Source organism: Trachypithecus francoisi, unplaced genomic scaffold (assembly GCF_009764315.1).
Source record: "Trachypithecus francoisi isolate TF-2019V2 unplaced genomic scaffold, Tfra_2.0 Lachesis_group5, whole genome shotgun sequence".
NCBI lineage: Eukaryota > Metazoa > Chordata > Mammalia > Primates > Cercopithecidae > Trachypithecus > Trachypithecus francoisi.
The window spans coordinates 21827755-21851918 of record NW_022681470.1 but is presented as its reverse complement, the minus strand read 5'-3'; the positions used below and the strand labels follow the sequence as shown (position 1 = coordinate 21851918).

The 24164-nt window shown below is 40.5% G+C and overlaps 1 protein-coding gene across 2 annotated transcripts in view; it reads right to left on the bottom strand.

The window, feature by feature from the left end:
* Positions 1-24164, bottom strand: part of PBX1 (PBX homeobox 1) — a 295543-nt gene that overhangs the window by 8503 nt on the left and 262876 nt on the right. The window contains exons 8-9 of one of the 2 annotated variants that reach the window (XM_033200502.1): positions 23797-23909; positions 22356-22445 (exon numbers count right to left, since the gene is read on the bottom strand). In XM_033200502.1, the coding sequence (XP_033056393.1) occupies positions 22356-22445; positions 23797-23909 (203 nt within the window). The remainder of the gene's footprint in view (positions 1-22355; positions 22446-23796; positions 23910-24164) is intronic. The other variant, XM_033200503.1, reaches the window with a different exon arrangement.

Sequence of the window (24164 nt, the reverse complement as noted above, 5' to 3'; positions counted from 1 at the left end):
CTGGGGAGCAATTCCTTCCCTCTTCCTCGACTGTGGGTGAATATTAAGTAGGAAACTCCGCCTTTGTGTGTTTATTTATCTCTGGGCACAGTAAGAGGAGAGGATGCTTTCATTAACAACCGTGCGGGGGTTGGGGGGTGGAAAATAAGACTTTTATTTTTATTTTTTTCTGCACCTCAGCTTCCCTCTCTACATTCTGATGCAAACAATTCTTTGTAATGAACACACTTTTGGAAATGCTAATGTCATAAGCCATACTGAGGGGTCACAGGTTGGGAGGTAAAATCTGCAAAACCAAAGGTACCCTTTTAATTGCTAAAAACGTTTCAATGGAAGAGTGTCTACATTTGCACTCAGTTTTATATAGGTAATTCTGTGGCCTGTGATGCAACACCTGGGAAGTGTGACCCAGTGTAACTTTTCATTCTACCAGATGAAGCCTAAGCCAGCAGAGCAGGCTCAACCTGGAGCTCACGAAGAGAGAAGCTCATAGAACATAAAACTAGGACAAAGTACAGTAGGTTCCCAAGATAAGAAAATCTGGATTTCCAAAACACAAAGATATTTGGAAACAAAGTATTTCAGGAATAAAAATGACTATTTACTCTATGGTCTACCCTAAAGAATTTGGCATATAATTTGCTATACATCAAATTTTGCTAGAACTTCATCTAAAACATGCCTGTCTGAGGAGGCAGAGGGAGCTAGCTATTGAGCCAAGGATGGGGCAATGGCACATGAGAAAACCCACGTGGTTTCTCCTGACAGGACACGTGACACAGAATTGCAACCCAAACCCTGCCTTTTCTCTACCACCCTCCTTGAACCAGAACGGGGGCCACAGGTAGTTGCCTCTCCCTCCCTGTTGTGGATCCAGTACTGCTTTTAGCCCAGAGCAGTGGCTGCTGGGCTGAGAACCACCTGCCCCATCTCCTCTTTTTCCCACTCTTCCTCTGCGCTTACCTTAGCAGCACACCGTTGATGCAGAGAATTCATCACCTGATGTGACAGCCCAAGCAAGCCTGGCACTAAGAAACTCTCATTTGCAACCCAGAAATACGCTGAGGTGCCACAAACCGGCTGACGTCAGCACAGAGTGGAGCTAGATCTGCATATGGGCCAGATGCCATTACTAGAGATGCCTTCAGCGTGGGTGAGGAGCTGTACGTGCTCCAGCCCCTCAATCACCCCAGTCACTGTTGGGGCCGGCCAGGAAGAAAAACAAAGAGACACGGATGCATCCTTTTTCCCTCTCTATGCAAACACACACAGAGCCACTATATATCAGGGAGACATCAGCTCACATAGTAGAGGTCACATCCTAGATTCATCATTCTTCTATCAAGCTAGAAGAAATATGTCTTCCTGATATGCTTAACACTTTCCCAAGATTACACAGAGAGCACTTTGAAAAGACGCTATTGGAAAGCCCTCACAGGGATGTCAAAAGATTCAAAATTTCCTGGGGAATTTTACAGTGGAAAACAGATCCAGGTCCGGTCTGGGTATTCCTCCAGTCCTATCTCTAGCTGCCACCAGAGCTATCTTTCCAAAGTGTCATTCTGTGCATGTCATCTCCCTGTTGAAACCTTCAAAGGCTACTTATTGGCCTCAAGATGAGGTTCAATGTCCTCAGCAGGTCCGCAACAGCCTTGATCTTGCTTACTTCCCATATCAACACAAGTATTTACATTCCCATGAATTTCCCACGACAGAGCAGCCATCTCATGTCTGCTTCTTTCCCCTTGAATGCCGCGCCCTCACTCCTCCAGTTACATCGCACTCACACCTTGGCTGCTTTGTAAGACTGAATTTGAATATCTTTGCACATCCATCTGTCCCCTGGCCATATTTTTTGTTTCTTCCTCCTGCAGGCCCCCAGTTCTATGTATGTGCCTCTATCACAGCACATGTGCTGCTGTATTGCGTGTTTTCCTTCACATGTCGGTTTCACCTACCCGACCATAAAAGCAAGGCTGTGGGATTTATCTTTTATTCCAAAGTGCCCACCACAGTGCCTGACACAGCACCAATTTGATAAATGTTTCTTGGAGAGGCATAGGATGAAGTAAAGAAACACTTAGTGGCACTGTGACATCCATCCCCCAACATGAGCATGGAGAGACATGTGGCATCAGATCTCTGACCTCCATAATTCAATCCGACTATATGTAAATAGCTGTGTACAAATATTCAAAAGACAGAGCAGAAGCACCGTCAAGTTTCTGGGTAACTTTAATATTCAGGCGGTGAACGTTTCTCTTACTAAATTGGCATCAGGGAGATTTGGTGCTTCATAGCTTATCCCAAACAAGCGATGATAATTCATATTTATACTATTTTGTTTTGCGTTTAGAGAAAGCAATTGAGAAAGACACTGGAACCTGACTGTTGCAGTACCACAGCTTAGCACACCGTCTTAACAAGGAGTGTTCTCCAAAAAGGCACAAGGAGAAGGCAGACAACCCACACTGCGTCTGTATCCCAGTTACCACCCTGAGCACAGTGGGAATTGAAAAATGCAAAACAGACATTGTCTCCTAATGGCCTGTTGCATCCTTGAGCCCTGTCTTTTCTCTCTCTGGTGTGAGACCCATATTCAGATTCAGCTTCCCTCTTAGGATCTAGGAATGACACTGCCGGATAAAATATGGGATGCCCTGTTACACTGTCATTTTGTGAGTATATCCCGTGCAGTGTTTCCATTTGATAAATCTGGTAACCCTACCTGGGAATAACATGTGCTCTCAGACAGAAGAAATTTTATTCTGGCCTAGTTTGGTATCATAGGTAACTCAGAATCAATTTTGCCACTTGACTTACTTGGAGATTTTGCATCAGTATGTTCATACAGGAACTTCTTTCTTGTGGTTGAGACCATCTCTACCAAGCTTATGCCTAGCTTTGCTTAATTTTCTGCTATTTAATACAGTTCCTTAAAGACAGAGAAAGTGACTTGTTCTTGTTATTGGAATGCTGCTCTGGAACCTCAGCTCACCAACTACTACCTGCCATCGTACTTCCCAGAAGTCAATCCCCTGCTTGGATTTCCTCATGCTGCTGGCTCTGGGATTCCTGTTTCCATGGTCCTTTGACTGCTAGAGTATCCTCTCTAATTGCCATCTGCCACCAGGTCAGCCCCTGGTGGCTTCACATCAATGCCACACCACCACACACCTCTCGTCTGGCTCCCATCAAGCCTCTTGAACCCTGAGAACTTGTTTATAGGTTTCTATGTTCAGAAAGATTAGCAGTGCAATCAGCCATTCCTGGTGGAGAACAGAAATCCTTGCTGCAAAGACTTCTGTAGTTTACGCTGCCGCAAAGAAATAATTTTTCATTGTCAAAGTGAGAATTCTTCCTTTACTGTACAGAGAAGTCAAGAGAGGGGATTTTTTGCCTTTGCCTGTCTATCTCCTCTGGTCTCTACAAATCCATGTTATCTTTCAAGGCCCAGCTTGAGAGTCACCTCCTTTTTGCAGGTTTCTTCAAGGCATACATCACCCACGCCTCTAGCCTCTAATATCACTGACTTACTGATCCTTCATTTTGACATTTAAAACTACGTGCAACTTTTATTAATCATTTAAAATCTCTAAGTGCACACCATATGTTTTTGGCTGTAATCACTTAGTTTTTAATTACGTAAATACGTACTCAGTGGCCACTTGTGCTACATACTGGGTATACAGTGGTTGATAAAATAAGTTAAAAAAAATCTCGTTTCTGCTCTCAAGGATTTTACTGTTTTGCAGGAAATAGACATTTGCTATATTATCAAAATAATGTATATAGATTCTAGATGCTAATAAGCGCTAGGAGACAGTACAAAAGAGGAACCTCACTTGGGCTTATGGAAAATCAGCCTGAAGGTAAACAGAAACAGACAAGTCAAGAGTGGGGCAAAGAGAAGCCTTTCCAGAGTCTCCAAGGGATTCAAAGAAGGCCAGAAAAAATGGAACAGAGGAGCACAGTGGTGAGTGAAGCAAGATAGGACCGGAGAGGAGAGGACTTAGCCATGCCTAGTTGCAGGCTACATGAAGGGCTTTGATATGTATCCTCAATGAGATGGTAAATCATTCAACAACAAGCCATTATAGGACTAGGCTCATGTTTGACACAGCAGCTGCTCAATTAAGCACTTGGTTGAATGGATGGAGAAATGACGCCTTTGAAGCCTTCCCTTGGTGTCTCATTCCTGTGAGTACTGGATGGCTTGGCTGCAGGTGCCCAGCATAACTGCACAGCTATAAGGAATTGTTATAGGTACATCTCTTGCTCTGGATCACAAATATATAATGGCACATAAATCTAGTGTGAACTCTTAGTCCTACTTCTCAGGAGAGAAAACTAGATCTCAGAACCCAGGATTTGCCAGACTTAGTATCCACCGCCTGCTACTGCTTTTTGGACATTTCAATTTTCAAAAGCTGGGGCTGTGGGACAATGTGTGGGTTCCACATGCAGAGCACGGCTACTTGGGATGCTCACAGCTAAAGGCAGCTGACTCGTGCTCTTCAGTTTACCTTTGGGAATCCCTGTGTTGTTTATTAAGATGCTAGAACATATGAACCACAAGACTGGCGTCAGAAAAGTCCAGGGATTCTAGTCTCTCCTGCTACTCAGCAACAATCTACCTTACCAAATTTGGTTTTGAACAAGACAAGCTCTGCTCCTCCAGGGCTATGCTTCTGAGGCTCTACCATGTGTGGCACCATTTTGCCAGTGAATATGGCTTAACTTACACTGGCAAGGCAGAGTTCTGGTCTAAGACCTAAGAGTAAGATGGTATATCTGATCTATGTTCACACGGTAAGAAAACAAACTCCCTCGTTACAAGTTACTACCTTGAATTTCATCTTGCATGCACCCTAACTGCTAAGGGGTGCTCAGTCACCAACTGGACGATTCCATCAACTGTAGCGTCATCATAGTGTGCCCTCTTGCCAACATCCTAATGCCACATTATTAAAGTGCACTTGTGTAATACATCAACTCTGAGATCAAGATCTACTCTGGCTCCTTCTTAGCTGTATTCTTTTCTAATGAATCTGTTGTGAAGATTCAGGATTAATACTGCCATATAAGCCATCTGAGACACAGTAGGTGGTTTTAGTTAAGCCTCTCCATAACTCACACAGTATAGGAGATAGTGTGCATTTCCAGGTTTTGGACTGAGTTGCTTTCCCGTTTCTGTTAAAAGTACAAATAGGACAGTTAAACATAATATGTTCATGTCTTACAGACCTAAGGAGTCCTTAGGCTAAATGAACATACAAGAGGCTAAAGCTTGAAGTTTGATTTTATTTAATTTTCCAAAGGCTATCCTGATCTCCTGGCAAAGAAAAGTAAGCTCAGCTTGATTTTAGCTAAACAAAGGTGTCTTAGTGCAGAGAATTCTATTTATATCTGAATAAATAACCTCTACCCTCACAACTGCAAAAACCAAAACACAAACACACTTCCACACATCAACAAACAGCATTCGACAACATGCATAATTTCTATATTTATTATATTCACGTAGAGCTGATACACATTTTGAATGTACTCATAGTACCTAAAGAATATAGACAGACACACAGATGCTACTTATGCTAGAAAAGAGTAGCTACGTAAGACAAGGCAGTTATGCTTCCTCATAAAGCTAACCCTAGATAACTCAAGTAAGGGTATTCTTTTTCTTTTTTAAACTCTTAATATAAATTATCTGATTGGCTGACCATATACAGCCCTGAATTCTTCATTTCATTTTTATAACTTTTGATTTTGCTTTGGCTTTGTTGACAAGGCTTTTACTAAGGGTGCACACAGAGATTGTATACACATCTTAATGGTGAATGGTGGCTACACATGAAATACACACACAGCCAGTATGTGTGAACCTGCCTTCGTGGGGTAAATCTTGAGGCTATTTACCATCACACAGGAAGCTAAATCCCTTACACTTTTCTGACCATCCAAGAGACAGCAATTACCCCAGATTATCAGACCAATAATGACATGCCGTGTAAAGAGAGACACTGAGCCAACTCCACATCCCAAAGACTGGCATATTCAAGTACACTTAGGACATTAATAGCAATTTACGTGCCATCACTGAGACAAAGCCACAAAGGCTCCGTTGGCAGCCTCTTATTTTGAAGCCTATTATTTGTGGGAGTTACAGGCTATAATCACAACAGAAACTTTCAAAACCCTTATCTTCCGTGACGCACCAAATCTATTTCAGAGCCATAATTGCTATGTCACCAGAGAGTTTGCTGCTTAATGCACTCAAATGCCATTTAGTGTTTGCAGGGTCATTACAGCTAACAGAAGGGTTGGGGGGGATATAGTGGGAAGCAGGCCCCGGCTTGGGGGTGGGGGATGCAGACAGAAAATGTTGACAAGAATGTACAAGAACGGGGTGCTAGTGTCCATTGTGCCAAATCTACTGATGGGAGGATATTGTTGTTTTTAAAATTCTATTTACTGATGAAATGAAAACAAGAGCTTGAAAACAATCTATGTGCTCAAGAATTTTGAACTCACTTGACACCACCCTAGAGATATTCAGGGGATGCTGGGGGACATCCTCTTTTATTCTGAAATTCTCATCCAAGTGAAAGGGGGTTTGATTTTTTGAAATTTTTATTTTTTCCTTTTAAAGAGTCCCAGAATTTCTGCAGTATAAATCTTCCACCTGTACTGTGGACTCAGGAGTCTGCTTTGGCTTTTCTGTATATGTGCTGCTATGGAATAAGATGGGCAGAGCAGATGATGGTGAGATGTCAAAGTTCAACAACCTAGAAGAATGTGTTATCTTACAGATAGTAAAAGAAACAAGGAGACTGATCGAGCATCCAAAATAAAACATCTAGTCACTCAAAATACCATTATCTTGACCTAAGTGTAGCTAAGGTTATAAGAAAGCTTTTTAAATAGATGTAGCTGTTATCTCTTCAACCTGGTTATAAGCAAGTCAAGGACTTATTTATTTGGCTTAGGGTCATACTAAGCCTAGGGCAGATCTCCCCCCAAACTTTTCACTAACAAATCTCTAGGTTCTTTTAGAAAATTCTTGGGCACTATTTCACAACTTGAGATTTTTCATAGATCAGAAAGACAGAAAATGTCAAGCTAGTTCAGATTGTAGGGTTAATTAATTAATTTATTTTAAGATCAATATCGGTATCACTTACAGATGTGCCTTTAGTTTTCCTAGGGTAACAATCCAGCTTTCACACTGAAGAACTTTACACAGAAATAGGATGAGACCTGGGGCCTTATTCCACAGGAGTCCTCCTCCACTCAGAAAGAGAATTTCCCCTATTTACTAAATGCTGGCCTAGTGGAGGAGGATTAATATCCTTATTGTGTAAGCGTTCTTAGAAATCAATAAGAAAAGAGATGAACATGTCAAGAATACATACAAAAGGCCAATAAATATAAAAAATGTTCAATCGCACTAGTAACCCAAGGGATGCAAATTAAAATAAAAACAAGATGCCATTTAATGACTTGATAATTGACAAAGACTGAAAAACAGTTGAGGTTGTGAGGAAATGGAAACTACCAGAAACTGTTAGTGAGCACCATAAGTCAACAGAAGTTCCTGGAAGAAAAGTTATACAATACATCACAAAGACTGTAAACTTATGTATACCCTTTGATCTAGCAATTCCATTTTTAGAGATTTAGTCAAGGAAATAACAGAAAACATGCATTAAAATTTCTGTACTATAAAGCTTACCACCATGTTATTAATAATAGTTTAAAAAAAAAAAACAAAAAAAACCCAAAATCAAAACATAGCTTAAATGTTCTATAGTATAAATTGATTAAACACATTGTGGACTTTCCCTATAACAGTTTCCTATGCAGTTATTTAAAGTTATGTTTGAGAAGAATGTTTAATGATATGGAAAATATTCATAACACATTTTTAGTAATATAAGTAGGTAAAATGAATTGTAACTTTCTTACACCCACATAAAAAAACACACTTATACATAAAGTGCTAGAAGGCTAAGAGCACAAAGTTAACAGTAAATTTTCTTATTTGTAGTTTTCCTGCATTCTCCAAATTTTCTACATTAAATATTAATTTGCAATCAGAAAAAAATTTAAAATTTAAACAAAGCGTCTGAAGAAAAGTCCATATCTAACTTATGTCTTGGTTCTGTGTGGCCAATCTCCAGAGCTCGTTAGAGAAGAGCAACCAGGCCGGGCGCGGTGGCTCAAGCCTGGAATCCCAGCACTTTGGGAGGCCGAGACGGGCGGATCACGAGGTCAGGAGATCGAGACCATCCTGGCTAACACAGTGAAACCCCGTCTCTACTAAAAATATAAAAAAAAAACTAGCCGGGCGAGGTGGCGGGCGCCTGTAGTCCCAGCTACTCGGGAGGCTGAGGCAGGAGAATGGCGTAAACCCGGGAGGCGGAGCTTGCAGTGAGCTGAGATCTGGCCACTGCACTCCAGTCCGGGCGACAGAGCGAGACTCCGCCTCAAAAAAAAAAAAAAAAAAAAAAAGAGAAGAGCAACCAATGCAATTTGCAGCCAACTACAGGTCTTAGGAAGAAAGGCTGAGGGAACTCAGACTCTTTTCCCCAGAGAAGAGAAAGTCAGCAAGTGATTTCATAACTCTTTTCAAAATACAACAATTACCTGTGAAGAGTGTTAACAGTTGTTTTTTCCTTTCCATGAAAAACAGGGCTGGCCGGGTGTGGTGGCTTCCATCACTTTGGGAGGCTGAGGTGGGTGGATCACCGGAGGTCCGGAGTTTGAGACCAGCCTGTCCAACATGGTGAAACCCCAACTCTACTAAAAAATACAAAAATTAGGCTGGGCGTGGTGGCTCACGCCTGTAATCCCAGCACTTTCGGAGGCCGAGGCGGGCGGATCATGAGGTCAGGAGATTGAGACCATCCTGGCTAACACAGTGAAACCTCGTCTCTATTAAAAATACGAAAAATTAGCCGGGTATGGTGGCGGGCGCCTGTAGTCCCAGCTACTGGGAAAGCTGAGGCAGGAGAATGGCGAGAACTCGGGAGGCGGGACTGGTGGTGGGCCAAGATTGCACCACTGTACTCCAGCCTGGGTGACAGAGCGAGACTGTCTCACAACAACAACAACAAAAAAAAAAAAAAAAAAGAAAAGAAAGAAAATTAGCTGGGCGTGGCGGCGCATGCCTGTAATCCCAGCTACTTGGGAGGCTGAGGCATGAGAATCACTTGAACCCAGGAAGTGGAGGTTGCAGTGAGCCGAGATTGTGCCACTGCACTCCAACCTGGGTGACAGAGTGAGACTCTGTCTCAAAATAAATGAAAGAAAGAAAGAAAGAAAGAAAGAAAGAAAGAAAGAAAGAAAGAAAGACAGGGCCAATGGAAACAGGCTAAACAGCAAGATCAAGACAGAGAGTTGCTCAAGATCAGGTATTAGATCTCCTTTTCATTTTCTTTGCCTTAATGCCTAACACAATTCTGGGTAATAGTAAGTCCCAAGAAAATGTCTGCTAAACAAATGAGTGAATGAATGAATGAATGAATGAATGAATTATGGATCAAGCTCAAGGCCACTGAGATAGCACCTGCCCCCAAAAAAAGTATGGAAAAGAGAAAATACAGTAGCAGACATCTGAGCTCTGAATACACACACACACACACACACACACACACACACACACACATATATATATATATATATATATATATACCCATCCCAGAGTATACATATACCCATAAAATATTTCTGGCATAAAAACTATAGGGTATGCAATATAAATAAGTTGGAGGTAAAAGATGGGTACCAGGCTGTGGTAAACAGAAACACACACACACACACACACAAAGCCATTTTCTCGTGGGAGAAATTCTCTGGATAATAGAAATACAAAATACATGTTTGCAGGGTTTCAAGGCAGGCAGAAAATCCGGTCAGAATGCTGGTTAAAAAAACATACACACAAAACCCACTGACAACAGGTTCAACTAGGCTCACTTTGAAAAGCATTCATTGAGCACCTGCTGTATGCCAGGCCTGAGTTGAGGAACAGGATATAAAACTAAGATCCTTCTCTTCAGAATTCTATGGTCTAGTGAGGAACGAAAGGTTAAGTGTCAGAAAAGAAATCCCATTCCAACTCCTGTGTAGCAAGCAGTACACAGGCACAGTCTGAAAGAACTAGGAAGTACTTCCAGAAGGTAGGCCTGAGCTTGGTCACGTAAGATGAGTGGGATTACGAGATGTGTGCCCACTGCCATAGGTTCTGGGCTATGGATTCTACTGATTGAGAACTTTGTTGCCCCTAACAAAGGTCAATCTTACCTATGACAAGAGGGAAAGAGAATGTACATTTTATAATGCTAGACACTTTAGGAACCTGTGATCTAGAAAGGAAGTAAAAGAAAAGTACCAGGGCAGGGACTGGGTGTTTTTCAACTGCAAAAATCACCACATTAGACAAGGAATGAAAATTGATATCTGCAGATCTATTTTGCTTACCTTCAGTTTTGTTTTGTTTTGTTTTGTTTTTTTATTTATTATTTTTTAGCAAGGGGACGGTTATTGCCCTGACGTCTGGCTTTCCCTTCTCTGAACTCTTTTGTGCTTCCCCCCAAAATACATTCCTAATTATTTTAATACACTTGAATTAAATAAATTAACGTACACAAAGTGTCTACCACATAGAAAGAAGTCAATAAATGTTGGCTATTAATACAATTATTAAGTGTCATTTTGGCCTGTTAATTTTCTCTCCTTATTGTTTTTTAATTGTTCTTTAATTTACTGCCTTAAACCATTTCCTTATTTTATTACTAGTTGATCTGTCTTTTAATCTTTGTAAGTATCTTCTTAGCTGGTGTTATTTATTTTAACTACTCATCCTAGCTTATTTCATGTTTTTATTATTCTCTTCAGTGCTTGTGTATCTTAATTGCTTTTCACCTTCATTTTGCAATTTACATGCAATGTTATCACTCTCCTGCCAGTTTTATTCTTCCCGTGCTTTGTAGTTGATAAGTAAATTCTTTCTTCCTACTTTTCTTTTTCTTAGTTCCTTGCTATTCTAATTTTTAAATTTATATTTTCTATTTAATTTTCTAGCTTTATTTATATTATACCACCCCTGCAGGCTACCGTATTTATTCTTTTAAGTTACTTTAAAACTCCACCTCTACTGATACTGCACACCTAGATTCTAGAATAGTCTTGCCTTCTGTTATAATGAACACAACACGTTTCTCAACGAAGTGACACTTGATCTAAAATCCTGCTCTCATGTATGATCACTGGGTCACTATCTAGGCTGGTTAATCAAATATGACACAATAAAGGTGTAGGGTAGCCTAGATCCAGGAAAGAGCTGTCTAAATAATTTTCCAAATTTTATTTTAATAAAGAAATGAACTAGTCTCAAGCCTTCCATATGCTACCCTGAGAGCATACACAACAGAACAGTCACAACTGAGTTCTTAAGAGTTCTTTTCCATATCATTCGGCCTCCAAAATGTTTATCACCAGGCCACATAAATTCTTTCACTATAAGGTTCTTGCCAATTCCCTTCACTTGGCATAAGGACTAGAGGTCAAGGGTCTATCTGGATAAAGGGAAAGAAGAAAGGAGAGAAACGGCAAAAGGCAAAAGAGGAAAAATGTCATAGTGAGGTAATCACACTATAATTTAACTTTCTGATATCTCTTAGAAAGTTTCTATTTTTATATATCTCAAAAACTTTTCTCATTGAAATGTGAATATAAGTTGAATACAAGCCTTTAAAGGCAGGCTCACCATATCAGAACATGAGACAAGTGTAGAATAAACCATCTCATCTGATTTAAATTGGCCTTTCTAGCAATGCTTGGCTATAAGATAGAATGAGGGACTGAGGGTAGGAGGTGGAAGGGATCGGAAAAGAACAGACTATTCTGTGGACAACTATGTGCCCTGTCCTTCCATTTCCTTCTCATTTTGTTTTGCAAACTATAGGAATGAGGTACACACAAGAAAACAAAGAGTAGGAAATTTATATACAAGTGTATTACACTTGTTAAAACTCAAGAGACCCAGCACTTTGGGAGGCCGAGGCGGGTGGATTACGAAGTCAGGAGATCTAGACCATCCTGGTTAACACGGTGAAACCCCATCTCTACTAAAAAATATAAAAAATTAGCTGGGTGTGATTGGGGCGCCTGTAGTTCCAGCTACTAGGGAGGCTGAGGCAGGTGAATGGCACGAACCTGGGAGGCGGAGTTGGCAGTAAGCTGAGATCGTGCCACTGCACTCCAGCATGGGCGACAGAGCGAGACTCTGTCTCAAAAAACAAAACAAACAAACAAAAAACCTCAAGAGAATGGATACTTATGATTTGCATATTTAATCGTGTACAATTTTGTTCCAGACGAGGAAAAAACTGCAAATAAATATTGAACTCTAGTTAATGATACATGTGCCAGGATATTTACTTAGGAGAAAACGTACTGTTGTCTGCAATTTACTTGGGAATGAATGAAAAGAAAAAATCAAGATGGATTGATGGATGCACAGAAGAATAAAAGGGTGACAATATGACAAAGCCAGTAGAGTTAAATATTAATGATAGAATCTAGGTGGTAAGAATACTGATTTCACTGTAAAATTCTTTCCAGTTTTCCATGTTTGAAAATTTTTTAAATAAAATGTTGAAAACATTTTAAAAGGTATCCTTAATGCAAATAAGGCTATGTAATTCCTTCTCTTCAGTAAGCCCTAGAGAGCATGTAGACTTTACACACTAGAGCAGAGCTTCTCAAACTTAATGTGCTTAACAATTGCCAGGGGATCTGGTTAAATTGTAGCATCTGATTTAATAGGTCTGGGCGGGGCCTGAGATTCTGCATGGCTCACAAGCTCCCAGGTAATGTTGTTGATCTGCAGACCACACTTGGAATAGACTAGCAGGGCAGGGAGGAAGAAAAGGCCAGGCTGCCAGCAAAGGCTTAGGTCACCTGGAAGACTTGAAACAAAGCCTCTCTCTTATGTAAGCCCCACAGGGTTTAGACTTAAAGAAAGAGTTCAAGATGAGTTCAAAGACATGTTCTGCTTGGGCCTGAAGAATTATTAGGTTGGATGAATTAGTGGCTGACCCACTTAAACATTATTTCGAAAAACCCATAACAAATGTAGGTATTTCTATATTCATATTTTAAATCTTCCTCCATATTATTTCATAGTTTGAAGCATATTATTATGCAACCGGAGTTAACTTCGTATATATAGTTAATTTTTAATAAAGAGCTCTATTTATTTTTAGAAAGGTTGATTTAAGCAGAAAGCATGCTTTTCCGTGTTTTGTGTTAGGAAGTCTACTCTGTTTTCACAGCATGGTGACACCTCTAACGCCATCACCCCACTTTGGTGGCTTCATTTTAACCTTCATTTTGCAATTTACATGCTATTTTATCACTCTCCTGCCAATTTTATTCCTCTAATGCTTTGTAGTTGATTAGTAAATTCTTCCTACTTTGCTTTTCATAGTTCCTAGCTATTCTAAATTTTTAAATTATATTTTCTAGTTTTATTTATATTACTTTTGCAGGCCATCACATTTATTCTTTTAACTTACTTTACCAAGTTACAGTTACCAAATAATCGGCAGAGAATCTAAAACTTCACTAGTCAACAAGGTAGCCACTGGCCAAAAGTGGCTACTGAAAATTTAAATTACCTTAAATTAAATAAAATTAACAATTTATTTTCTTTTTCAAACTGGCCATATTTCTTTTTTTTTTTAGTTTCAAGATGTTTATTTTGAAAAACATACTTGTTTACAGTGTATGCATCTTTATACCTAGCAGCTAATCGGTATTAATTCTTTATTGTCATATCTTGTATGTTAACAGTCCTTAGTTGATATCCATTCTCTTTTGGACCTCATGCCCAACACTTCTTCTTTTTTTTTTTTTTTTTAAATTTCAAACTTTTATTTAAAGTTCTGGGGTACATGTGTAGGATGTACAGGTTTGCTACATAGGCAAATGTGTGCCATGGTGGTTTGCTTCACCCATCACCTAGGTATTAAGCCCAGCATTCATTAGCTATTCTTCTTGATGTTCTCCCTCCCCTTCACCCCCTCGACAGGCCCCAGTGTGTGTTGTTCTCCCTATATGCCCATGTGTTTTCATTGTTCAGCTCCTACCTATAAGCGAGAACATGTGGTGTTTGGTTTTCTGTTCCTGTGTTAGTTTGCTGAGGATAACGAGCTAGACATATTTCAAGTGCTCAAGAGCCATGTTTTGCTAAAGGTTAACTTAATGGACAGCGCTAAAATAGAACATTTCCATCAGTGCAAGAAGTTATATTGGACAGCATGGTTCTAGAAGCAAAGAACAGCTTTTGCTAGTCACTCACAAAATCCATGTAAGAATAGCAAATGTCAGTCATGCTTATAAGCAATTCATATATTTATAGTTGATAGGATATCCTTTACAATGGCCATTCACCAAATTTTTGAAAATAATATTGAATATACTCGCTGGTATATTTCTTCCCTTTCAGAGAATCAGATAACTGAACCAGATAACTCTCAGTTCTTTTTGCTTTCTATGACTTTATGAAGTACAAGAACCATGTCCCATTGATGTGTGTATTCCTGGTACTGGACATTAGAAGGATCTCAACAAACATTTGTGGAATAAGGCACTTTTATTTACTTATTTACTAATATTATCAAATGGAAATATATTTAGAGACATGAAAAAAATTTTCCTCAAACTCAAATGTAGCCAGAGATTGGGATTTTAAAAAATTACCGATTTTAAAACAAAGGGATTTTCTAAGAAAGAAGTCTAATATTTTGTCGGGCGTGGTGGCTCATGCCTGTAATCCCAGCACTTTGGGAGGCCGAGGTGGGTGGATCACCTGAGGTCGGGAGTTCAAGACCAGCCTGACCAACATGGAGAAACCCCGTCTCTACCAAAAATACAAAATTAGCCAGGCATGGTGGTGCATGCCTCTAATCCCAGCTACTTGGGAGGCTGAGGCAGGAGAATCGCTTGAACCCGGGAGGCGGAGGTTGTGGTGATTGCGCCATTACACTAAAGCCTGGGTGACAAGAGCGAAACTCCGTCTCAAAAAAAAAAAAGAAGTCTAATATTTTATCTGAAAACAAGCTTGTCTAAGAACATGGAACTCTTTCCTAAAAGGCAAAAAGGGGTGAGGCTAGATTCAGCAAGAAGAAGACTATCTTCAGAAATCAATGCTCATGTTTCCCACAATTAAACTCAGCTTATTTAATTACCTTGATATTTGCTAACATCTAGAGGGACCATGCCACTTTTAGGAGCAACCATAAAAACAAACTATCCCTTTGAGGTTGTGATTTTTCTTCACAGAGCAGAAGGAAGGCCCAACTTGAGTCTGGAACAACTAACCAGATCCTAGCCTGAGGACAGCATGGCTACAGGCCAAATGTGGGCCAGGCTGGGCAGGATGCTATAAAACACCAATTCCAATGAAAGGAACATGGCATACACTGTCATCTCACAGTGGAGAATCTTCCCCAAAATACAATCTTGAATTTTCTTGGGAATGGAAAAACAGTAATTGTTTATAAATGGAACTGACTTTGGAAGATGCCTTAGACAAAATCCAGCTCAACTGTCCTCTTTAGAATTCAGAAAACTGAGTCCTATCAAGAGAAACTGACTTGCTCATAGTCACACAGGCAAAAGTGGAATGTACATGTACACGCGCACACACACACACGCATACACACACACACAGCCTAAATGTGATAATGTTTAGTGTGATCATATCACTAGGTTTGAGATCATAATTCATTGTGACAATTCTACAAAGAGAGAAGGAGTTTCTATAAAAGAACGCTTATCATTATATTATTAAGTCCGTGGTATATCTATTTGGTTGGGGTTGGTACTTTTCTCAAACTTTGCTGGTTGGTCCTAAATTCCCCCCTTCTGTCACATAATTTAATTTCAAATTCCCTCTTAGGCTACGGAGTTGGTCAGTTCCCTTGGTGTAACCTTCTAGGAACAGGAAATTCAATCCCAGACGAAGTGCTGAATGAGACTAAAAGGGAAAATGTACCCTGACTGACATCAGAGTTTCTCCAAATTGATCTGGATGTACCATGACGTAGCTTCATTCCCCAAGGTAAAAAAAAATGCTTCTGTTGATTGAATGAATGAATGAATAAGCAAATGAATAAATGAATGCATGAATAAGCCATTGAATGATCTGACCTCATTTGTACTTTTAAGGGCTTTCACTTAGCGGCTGGGGAAGAACATTGGATTGCACATGGAATCACAATACTGGGATATTTTTTGCTTCTTCAGTCATTGTGGGCTGAAATAAAACGCTTTTCTGGTCTCAGGTTTGTTATGGTACTAGGTTTAAAGGCCCTATAAGAAGCAAAGGCACTGACTTACTCTGTTTCTCATTGGTTTTGTCGTGAAGGAGAGTGAGGCTGTTAGCTTCTGTCTATCTACTCTATCCCTGTTGCCTTCAAACACTAAAGAGTCTGGTCTGCCACATTCAGACCTCTCGATTTTCCTTGGTTCTTTTACCCCTCAGTTTGGGGGCTGTTCACTAGTTCCTGGTCATAGCACCAGAAGGTACCCAAAGACAACCAACTGGGGGGCACATCTGGGTATGTTTTCATCCCTTTGAAATTCAAATTCAGCTTGGTAAAATAGAAGAATTAAAACTGTGTATAATTAACATGAGTTTTCAAAGATTTGCATATGAATTTTAATTATTACCCTCAGTTCCCAGCCTTACAATTCCACATGTGGCAACATCTTACTAATATATACTTTAAGTGGAAGGAGGTCTCTTAGAAATAGTTAAGAAAAAATTAAAATTATGGCATGTGGCCCAGTATTACTAAGTATCCCTGTGGTAGCCAAATGTCTGAAATATGTTCATTTAAATAGGAGGCTATTTTTGTCCTAATGATTTATATTCTATTTATTTACTTGGCAAATGTTCCTTTTTCCCCCTTACCTAACATAGGAGAAAAGAAAAAACAAAAACACCTATATTATAGCTTACAATGATAAAAGCTTCATCTCTATTTTTCTGTTACTATAATGATTACAAAGCAAGATTAATGAGATTTTTTTTCTGTCATAAATTGATGTCAATGGCATGTTACTTTTGTAGAGATAGTGCTAACACCTATTTCCATTTTCACCAAAACTTTTGAATAAGAAAAATCCATAGGGGTATCTATTTATATCAAAGACTGGCTGGAGTAAATTCATTCCCATAACCCACATTTTAAAACAATTAAACATAGTGGCCGGGTGCAGTGGCTCACAACTATAATCCCAGTACTTTGAGAGGCTGAGGCAGGAGGATCACTTGAGGTCAGGAGTTTGAGAACAGCCTGGCCAACATGGTGAAATCCTATCTCTACTAAAAGCACAAAAATTAGCTGGGCATGGTGGTGCACACCTGTAATCCCAGCTACTCAGGAGGCTGAGGCATAAGAATCGCCTGAACCCAGGAGGCAGACGTTGCAGTGAGCCGAGATCACACCACTGCACTCCAGCCTGGGTGACAGAGTGACACTCTGCCTTAAAAAAAAAAAAAAAAAAAAAGGTTTTACCCTAAAGAATAATGCTTTCTGCTCTCACAAATATCCAAGGAATTCAAAGAGAAAAGTTTGTGTAACAAGAGCACTTCTTCCTTCCCATTTGGGTTTCAAGATACAATTTGAACACTGGGGTTGGCTAGAAAGCATAGAAGTTACTAACTCTAATGAAAGAGTTTTCTGGAGGGATGATCTACAGTTTAGTCTGGTGTCCCTCGAGCTAACAGTAACAATCAAAGATCATAAATGTAGAATTCTAGAGCTGCTGCGCTGAAAGAGAGCTTTCAGTTTGCTCATCTAATAAACTTTACAGATGAAGCAAAAACACAGAGGTGAAGTGACTCCTTAAAAGAAAAGTCACAAGAAGGACCTACGTTTCCCAATTTCAAGTCGCTTCCACCTTCCCCCAGGTCGTCCTTGGAGGTTCCAGTACCACATCTAGTAGGCAGGGCACTTACAACAATGAGAATCCAATGACAACAATGATATGCTGCTACACGCACAGCTATCCCACAAACAATGTTATGCGGCTACATGCATGGCTATCCTACAAACAGGTATATATATACTTTTTTTTAACAGGGATTCTTTTAGTATAGAAACACGGGGACTCTTTAAGGATAGGAGGAGTGAAAGAAATTTTATAAAATTCATAATAAGAATGACTCTACTGCTGAGGATAATTATCTCTGCAATATCATCACCATATAAATTCACATACTTACTGTTGATTTGAATCTTATTCTCCGAGAATATGCATCAGCCAGAAAGTTTGAAACTCTTTTTCCAAAAAGAAAGACTTAAGGATATTTTTGGATCTTAAAGCCAATATATTTGTGGATAAGCATTTAAAACAATAATTCTCACCAGATACTTTACAGCTGATACACTAGATGTGGCTATTGGTCATTAAAATGCATTTTTAATCTAGTAGCATCATTTCTTCTCCTCCTTGATTTATTCACTCAACGAACATGTTTTGAGCAACTAGTACATGCATTTTAGGACCATACACATAGGCAGAAGTGAAAGACACAGAGGTAATTCCTGTACACATACGTATAGTGCAAAGAAAATATGTGTCTGTGATAAAATAGAGAGAGGGGGGAGAAGGACTAAGAAGAAAGACACGAAGGAGGAGCTGGGCTTGAGAGTAAGTGTGATTTGGATAGTGGGGTGGGATGGAGAGGTGATGCAGGAATGAAAGGACATTTGTGTAGATGGCATACATGAGTAAATGTAAGGGGGAAAATGGGTAATGAGGTAAAGGTGAGCGGGCCATACTGAATGGCATCCAGAGCTTATTTTGATGATAGCAGGATGACGTAGAAGGACAGGAAGGCTGGGCCCAGATATAAAAGACCCTGAATGTTGTATTCAGGGTTTGAGCTTGCTTGGGTAGGCAATAGACATCTCAGCAAAGAATGACAAAATTCAGAGGGTGTGTGGGAGAGAGGAGGAACTAAAGACAGCAACATTGATTAGGAAGTTATGGCAATAGTCTAGTTAATGAACTATTTCTAGAAATAGGATGGTGGCGGTGAGAATGGATAGGAAAGAATGTGATAGCTAAGTGATCTTTAAGTATGTCTGATTGACAGAGAAGTGGAATAATCTCCCTCCATTACTTACAGCCACTCTAAGCTTAGTAAGTATTGCCCGTTGTCATATGAGAACACAAAGTACTTAAGGAGGTATAATTTAACTCTCACCGTGGCTAAGGAAGGGGGTCTTTAGGCCTTGCACAACACTATATCCATCTCAAAAGCACACCTTTCCATCAGAAGAGAAAAAAAAGTGACAACTGTGTCCTAACCTATCCTCACTAGGAACTACCTACTGAGAAAACTGCTCACATCAGAGGAGAAAAAAGGTCAAATTAGAAAGTTATCACTTATAAAATTTCATACTGCATTCATGTGGAAACATTTATGCTTTGCCAAGCCCTTCCTTACTTATTTTCTTATTTTCCCTAAGCCAGTCCTTGAGGTATAAAGGGTGGGAATTACTGGCCCCATTTTCTAGAAGAGAGATTCAATATTTGCCCATGGGCACATGAGTCTCTAGGACTAGCAGCTCCCAACTCCCTTTACAGGACTCTTACCACTGCACCTTGCAATCCTATTGCTGTGTGGTCAGTTAAAGGCAAGTGGTCTGAACTTTACAGGGCTTAAAATAGATGCTGCTTGGATAAGATACGGGTGCCGTGAAAGCCCAGCCAGGGGAGCAGATAAAGGCTGCCCAGAAAATGTCCTCCACTGACTCAAACACAATCCAGAGCCCAGCTGGGAATTCCACTGAAGCTTTGGGGTTAGGAACTGTTTATTTTTATTTCTTGGCTCAAAGCTTTCATTCCTGTCCTTGTCTCTTCTTGTCTCCCCTCCTCTCTCTCTCCTGCTGGCAGTCATCATCTTGCTCTATACACACACGTCTCAGCATCGAATACCACCATCTAAAAATACATCTCACTATTACAAGCTTAGCCTCCTGCAGGTGGCACAATTTAAAACTGATATCAAAAGAACGTATCACGATCAGCCTTTGATTCGTTTACCCTGCATATTAAAGACCCAGAAATAAAATAACCACAGTTCACAGACAAAAAAATTAATGCAAAGTGAGAGACTTTTTCAAGTGGCATTTTCAAGCCCAGTTTTTGTGGTGGGCTTATGTAATCAGACATAATTGTCTGCACATGTTTGGTTACACTATTTCAGAAATTATTCCCAGCCCATCAGATGATGTCAGAGGGGTCAGTGTTGACCTTCCCACTCCCCAGAGTCTGACTGCTGCTCTCTCTCTTCTATGCTGCCCAATTAGGAAAGAAAGATGCCAAATAACAGAAGTGTCAGCCCCATTTCCTGCTCAGTCACGTGGACTTCCTTCAGTTCCCTTTTTGAATATGGCCTGATTCTTGTTCCCACACTCTTGTGCTTTCCTCATGTTCTTCTCTTCTGCTTATGCACAGAGCAAAGCTTTCTCTGGAAGAACTTATCTTACATCCCAAAAAGATTCAGGAAATACATAAACATATGTGTGTGTAAACCTGCACTCAGACAAAAACCCCAACAACTTCATTCATTTGGAATTCTTTTGGAGAATACACTTTCCCACAATGGCTTCTTCTATTTTTCCAGGAAGTCTTCCCAGTAAGTCAGCCATCAATGCAGTACTAGTAGTTAATGTAGTTAGAACAAGCACAAGATGGGAAGACTCTCCCTGTCCTGAAAATCCTTCCTAGAAAGTACCATGATTGTCCAGAGTATGTTTAACAGGGTTAACTTTGACTTCTCTCCTTCCATTCCAGAGAAGACTTGATAAATACTGTATAAACTCAGAGAAGATTCTGCCTGAAAATGGTAGACAATAAAGACTCCCTAAGGTAAGTGGCCTTAAAAGTTACCAAGACAATCAAAATCTGCTGCCTAACTTCCTTCTGCAACATCCTTACCAAGCAGCTAGCCAAGCCACGTTTGAATTTTCCAAGGATGGAGAACTCTTAAAGGCAGCCAATCCCTTCTTCGGAAGACTCTTACTGTGAGAAAGGTCCATCAGATGTTGAAGTGAAACCTGTTTCTCTGAATGCACTACTCAGTAGTCCTATCCTATCCTAACCCCTTTAGATCATTCATGATGACTAATAGTGTTAGCATGCCTTACACTACTATAGACGCCCCCCAAATTTTCTCTTTTATGAGGTACGAATTCCTAATGTGTTCAACCATTCCTCATCTGATCTGAGAAATAACTGATATTCTCTTAATCCTCCCAAACCAGACAGAATCATGTATGACTTGACCAACGCAGAGTTGAAGGGGCCATCACTTCCTTCACTGCAGACATTATTACCTCCATTAGTATAGACTACATTAATAAATCATGCCTAACTCTTCTTCCTTCGATCCCTCATTTACTTTAATCATAGCAACAGAAACAAACAATAAAAAATGATCACCACCCCACCACCCAAACCTTTCTTCAATAGTTAAGGGCCAATAGTTCTACTCAAGCCTTCTGTGACCTCTAAAAGCCCAGGAATCATTCCTGATCTAAAAAACGGCCTCCTTTTCCAGGCTGCTCTCTTGTCCCAGCTTGCTGTCACCGCTGCTGAGAAAGCAGACGATTGATCTGAGAAATCAAGTTGGATTGCTGTCCCAAATCTACACTCGGTTCTCCTTGTGTCTGTCTGATCGATTTCACTCTGTGAGACATAGCTTGTCGCTATGAATTTTCATGCTAGTCAGGAGCTGCCAGCGCACCCAAGAACAAGTAGAAGATGGTCTGCACCCCTCCCCATCCCTTCTACATACCCAGCTTCTGCGTTAATTTTCTTTTTAATTGTCCATAGACAGAATGAAAAAAAAGTATTTCTTTTTTTCAGACCACAGACGTGGATGCAATGGATTTTGGCTACTAGTTTCACTTCCCAGGTTCCCAGGCCCCAGCTTGTGGTCACATTTCCTACCACTGTCGTACTAGGTGTCACCTGTTTAGCAGCTCCCCAGCTGAACGCATGTGGCCGCAGGTGCCATGCAAACACTGATTGCGTCTGACAGCCCTAGACGCCAGCTGCCTGCATGAAGCCTGCCCAATCGCCACTTTTTTTGTGGGTAGAATGCTGCCGATGGCATGGCCGATACAGAAATAAGAAACTAGGTGACCGTAAAGCTAAGATAAGTCCTACTAAGTGGCGTTCTGGGCCCTACGGCTTTGAAATAATTGGTAGTGAAAGAATAAAAACAAAGCAGGGGGTGGGGGGGCTTGTTTTCTTACACTGATGCCCTGCGGACTGTACATCTGACTGGCTGCGAGTCCATCACTGTATCCTCCTGTCTGGCTGATAACATGGCGAAGGGTATCCACCTAAACAGATGAACAATAACAGAGAGAAAATTAGTCAGAGAGGCGCAGGAAAAGGGAGGCAGATCATCATCAGGCAGGCCACCATTTGGGCATGCCATATTAATGCAATCATTTTGGAGACAGTTGTCCTGGGAGAGTCCATTAGGAAGAGGCTAGCCTCCTCTGTATGCCAATCCATAATGAGTTCTGAGTTCGGTAAGCAAGACAGTAAAATGGTAAAAGAAAACTGGGATCCCCACATTGAAACTAGTTCAACAAGTCTGCATGAGATGGTAGGGAGTAGGGTGCTAGAGGAACTGGAGGGGAAAGCATGAAGGAATTTTCTCTTCTCCCCATTTTTCTTCCCTACAGATCATCCTATATAGCTGTTCCTTTGCTGGGTATCCTACAAAAACAAAGGTTCTGTTTAGAGGAGGTTTGAGCAGTCATCTCACAGACAGAGCAGTACTTGATTGAGACCTTGTATTTTTTGAGGACTTAAGTGATGGCCAGTTGTTTAGTCACTTGACCAAAGCCTGACCATATCACTTCGAACTTGTTTCCAGGCAACGTTTCTCGAGAAAGGGGTGAATCGCTGACCAGTTGGTCTGTTCTGGGCTTGTAATGCTTCTTGTTCCACATGGAGGGTGGGAAACTAGACTGACATGGCTCAGAACTTCCCTAATAATTCTGACCCACAGCATACTACTCGACCCTCTCACATCATGTTTCATGCTGAGCTGGTAGGACGGCTTCTGGAAGTATCATGAAGGAAATCTGCTTACTATGGAGCACTAAGATTTGATATCACATGGCTTGATTTTGCTTCCCAATGTGGACGTCTACTCATCACCAGAAACTCAAGTCCCTTGACCTAAAGGATGACTAAGAAATGAATTTAGTCAACCTGGCTGGGTGTTTTTAAAGCTTAAAATGAAAACATCAGATAGTAATATATTTGCTTGCTTATTAATTGCCTCTTTATATGGTAAATATTGAGCATGAGAAACCAACACATGAGAGGGAGACCTGGAAATTGAGGTAACATTCTGACACCTCCTCCTTTTCCCTTTGCTGAATAAAGAATATGCTGGTTCCACTTGCCTGATGTGTCTCGGTCACCTTGCCCTGTGCTTACTGTTCTTCTGCTGCCTTCCTGGTACAACTGAAAAGCCAGAGCCAAATGCATTCACAAAGTGTGGACGAGATTCCCCATGACAATGGTTGTCTTGATTTTGGTTTGGTCGTTGGTAAGGTTTTGGTTCTGATCTATCTTTCTCTCTCTCTCTGGACAGAAGCAGGAAGTCCAATATGACTGAGGGCTCTTGGACTCTAAGGCATTCACCTGGCGGCATATTGGCTGGGTCCCTACCTGTGATTGCACGTTGGCTCCAACCTGGGCCCCTTGGTAAGAATCCCCATTGAGTGACTGCACGCTCATGAACAAATCTCCAGAGTTTGACATGTTAAAAGAACTGGAAGAACCTGGAAAGGAAAGAGTGAGGCACCTGAATCACAGAAAGGAAAAGGCTCAAACCCCGCAACTAACAGCCAAGAGGAAGAATGACATGCAAAGCAACCCCCCAAATAAAAACTAAAATAAAAATAACACCAACAGAGTCTGGTTAGTAGCATGAAGAACAGAGCAAGCAATAAAGGGTGCATATTGTTTATGTTATGTGAAGCCATACCTTACTGCAAGTTGTCAATAGAACTGCTTCCCCTTAGCAACTTCAAGCT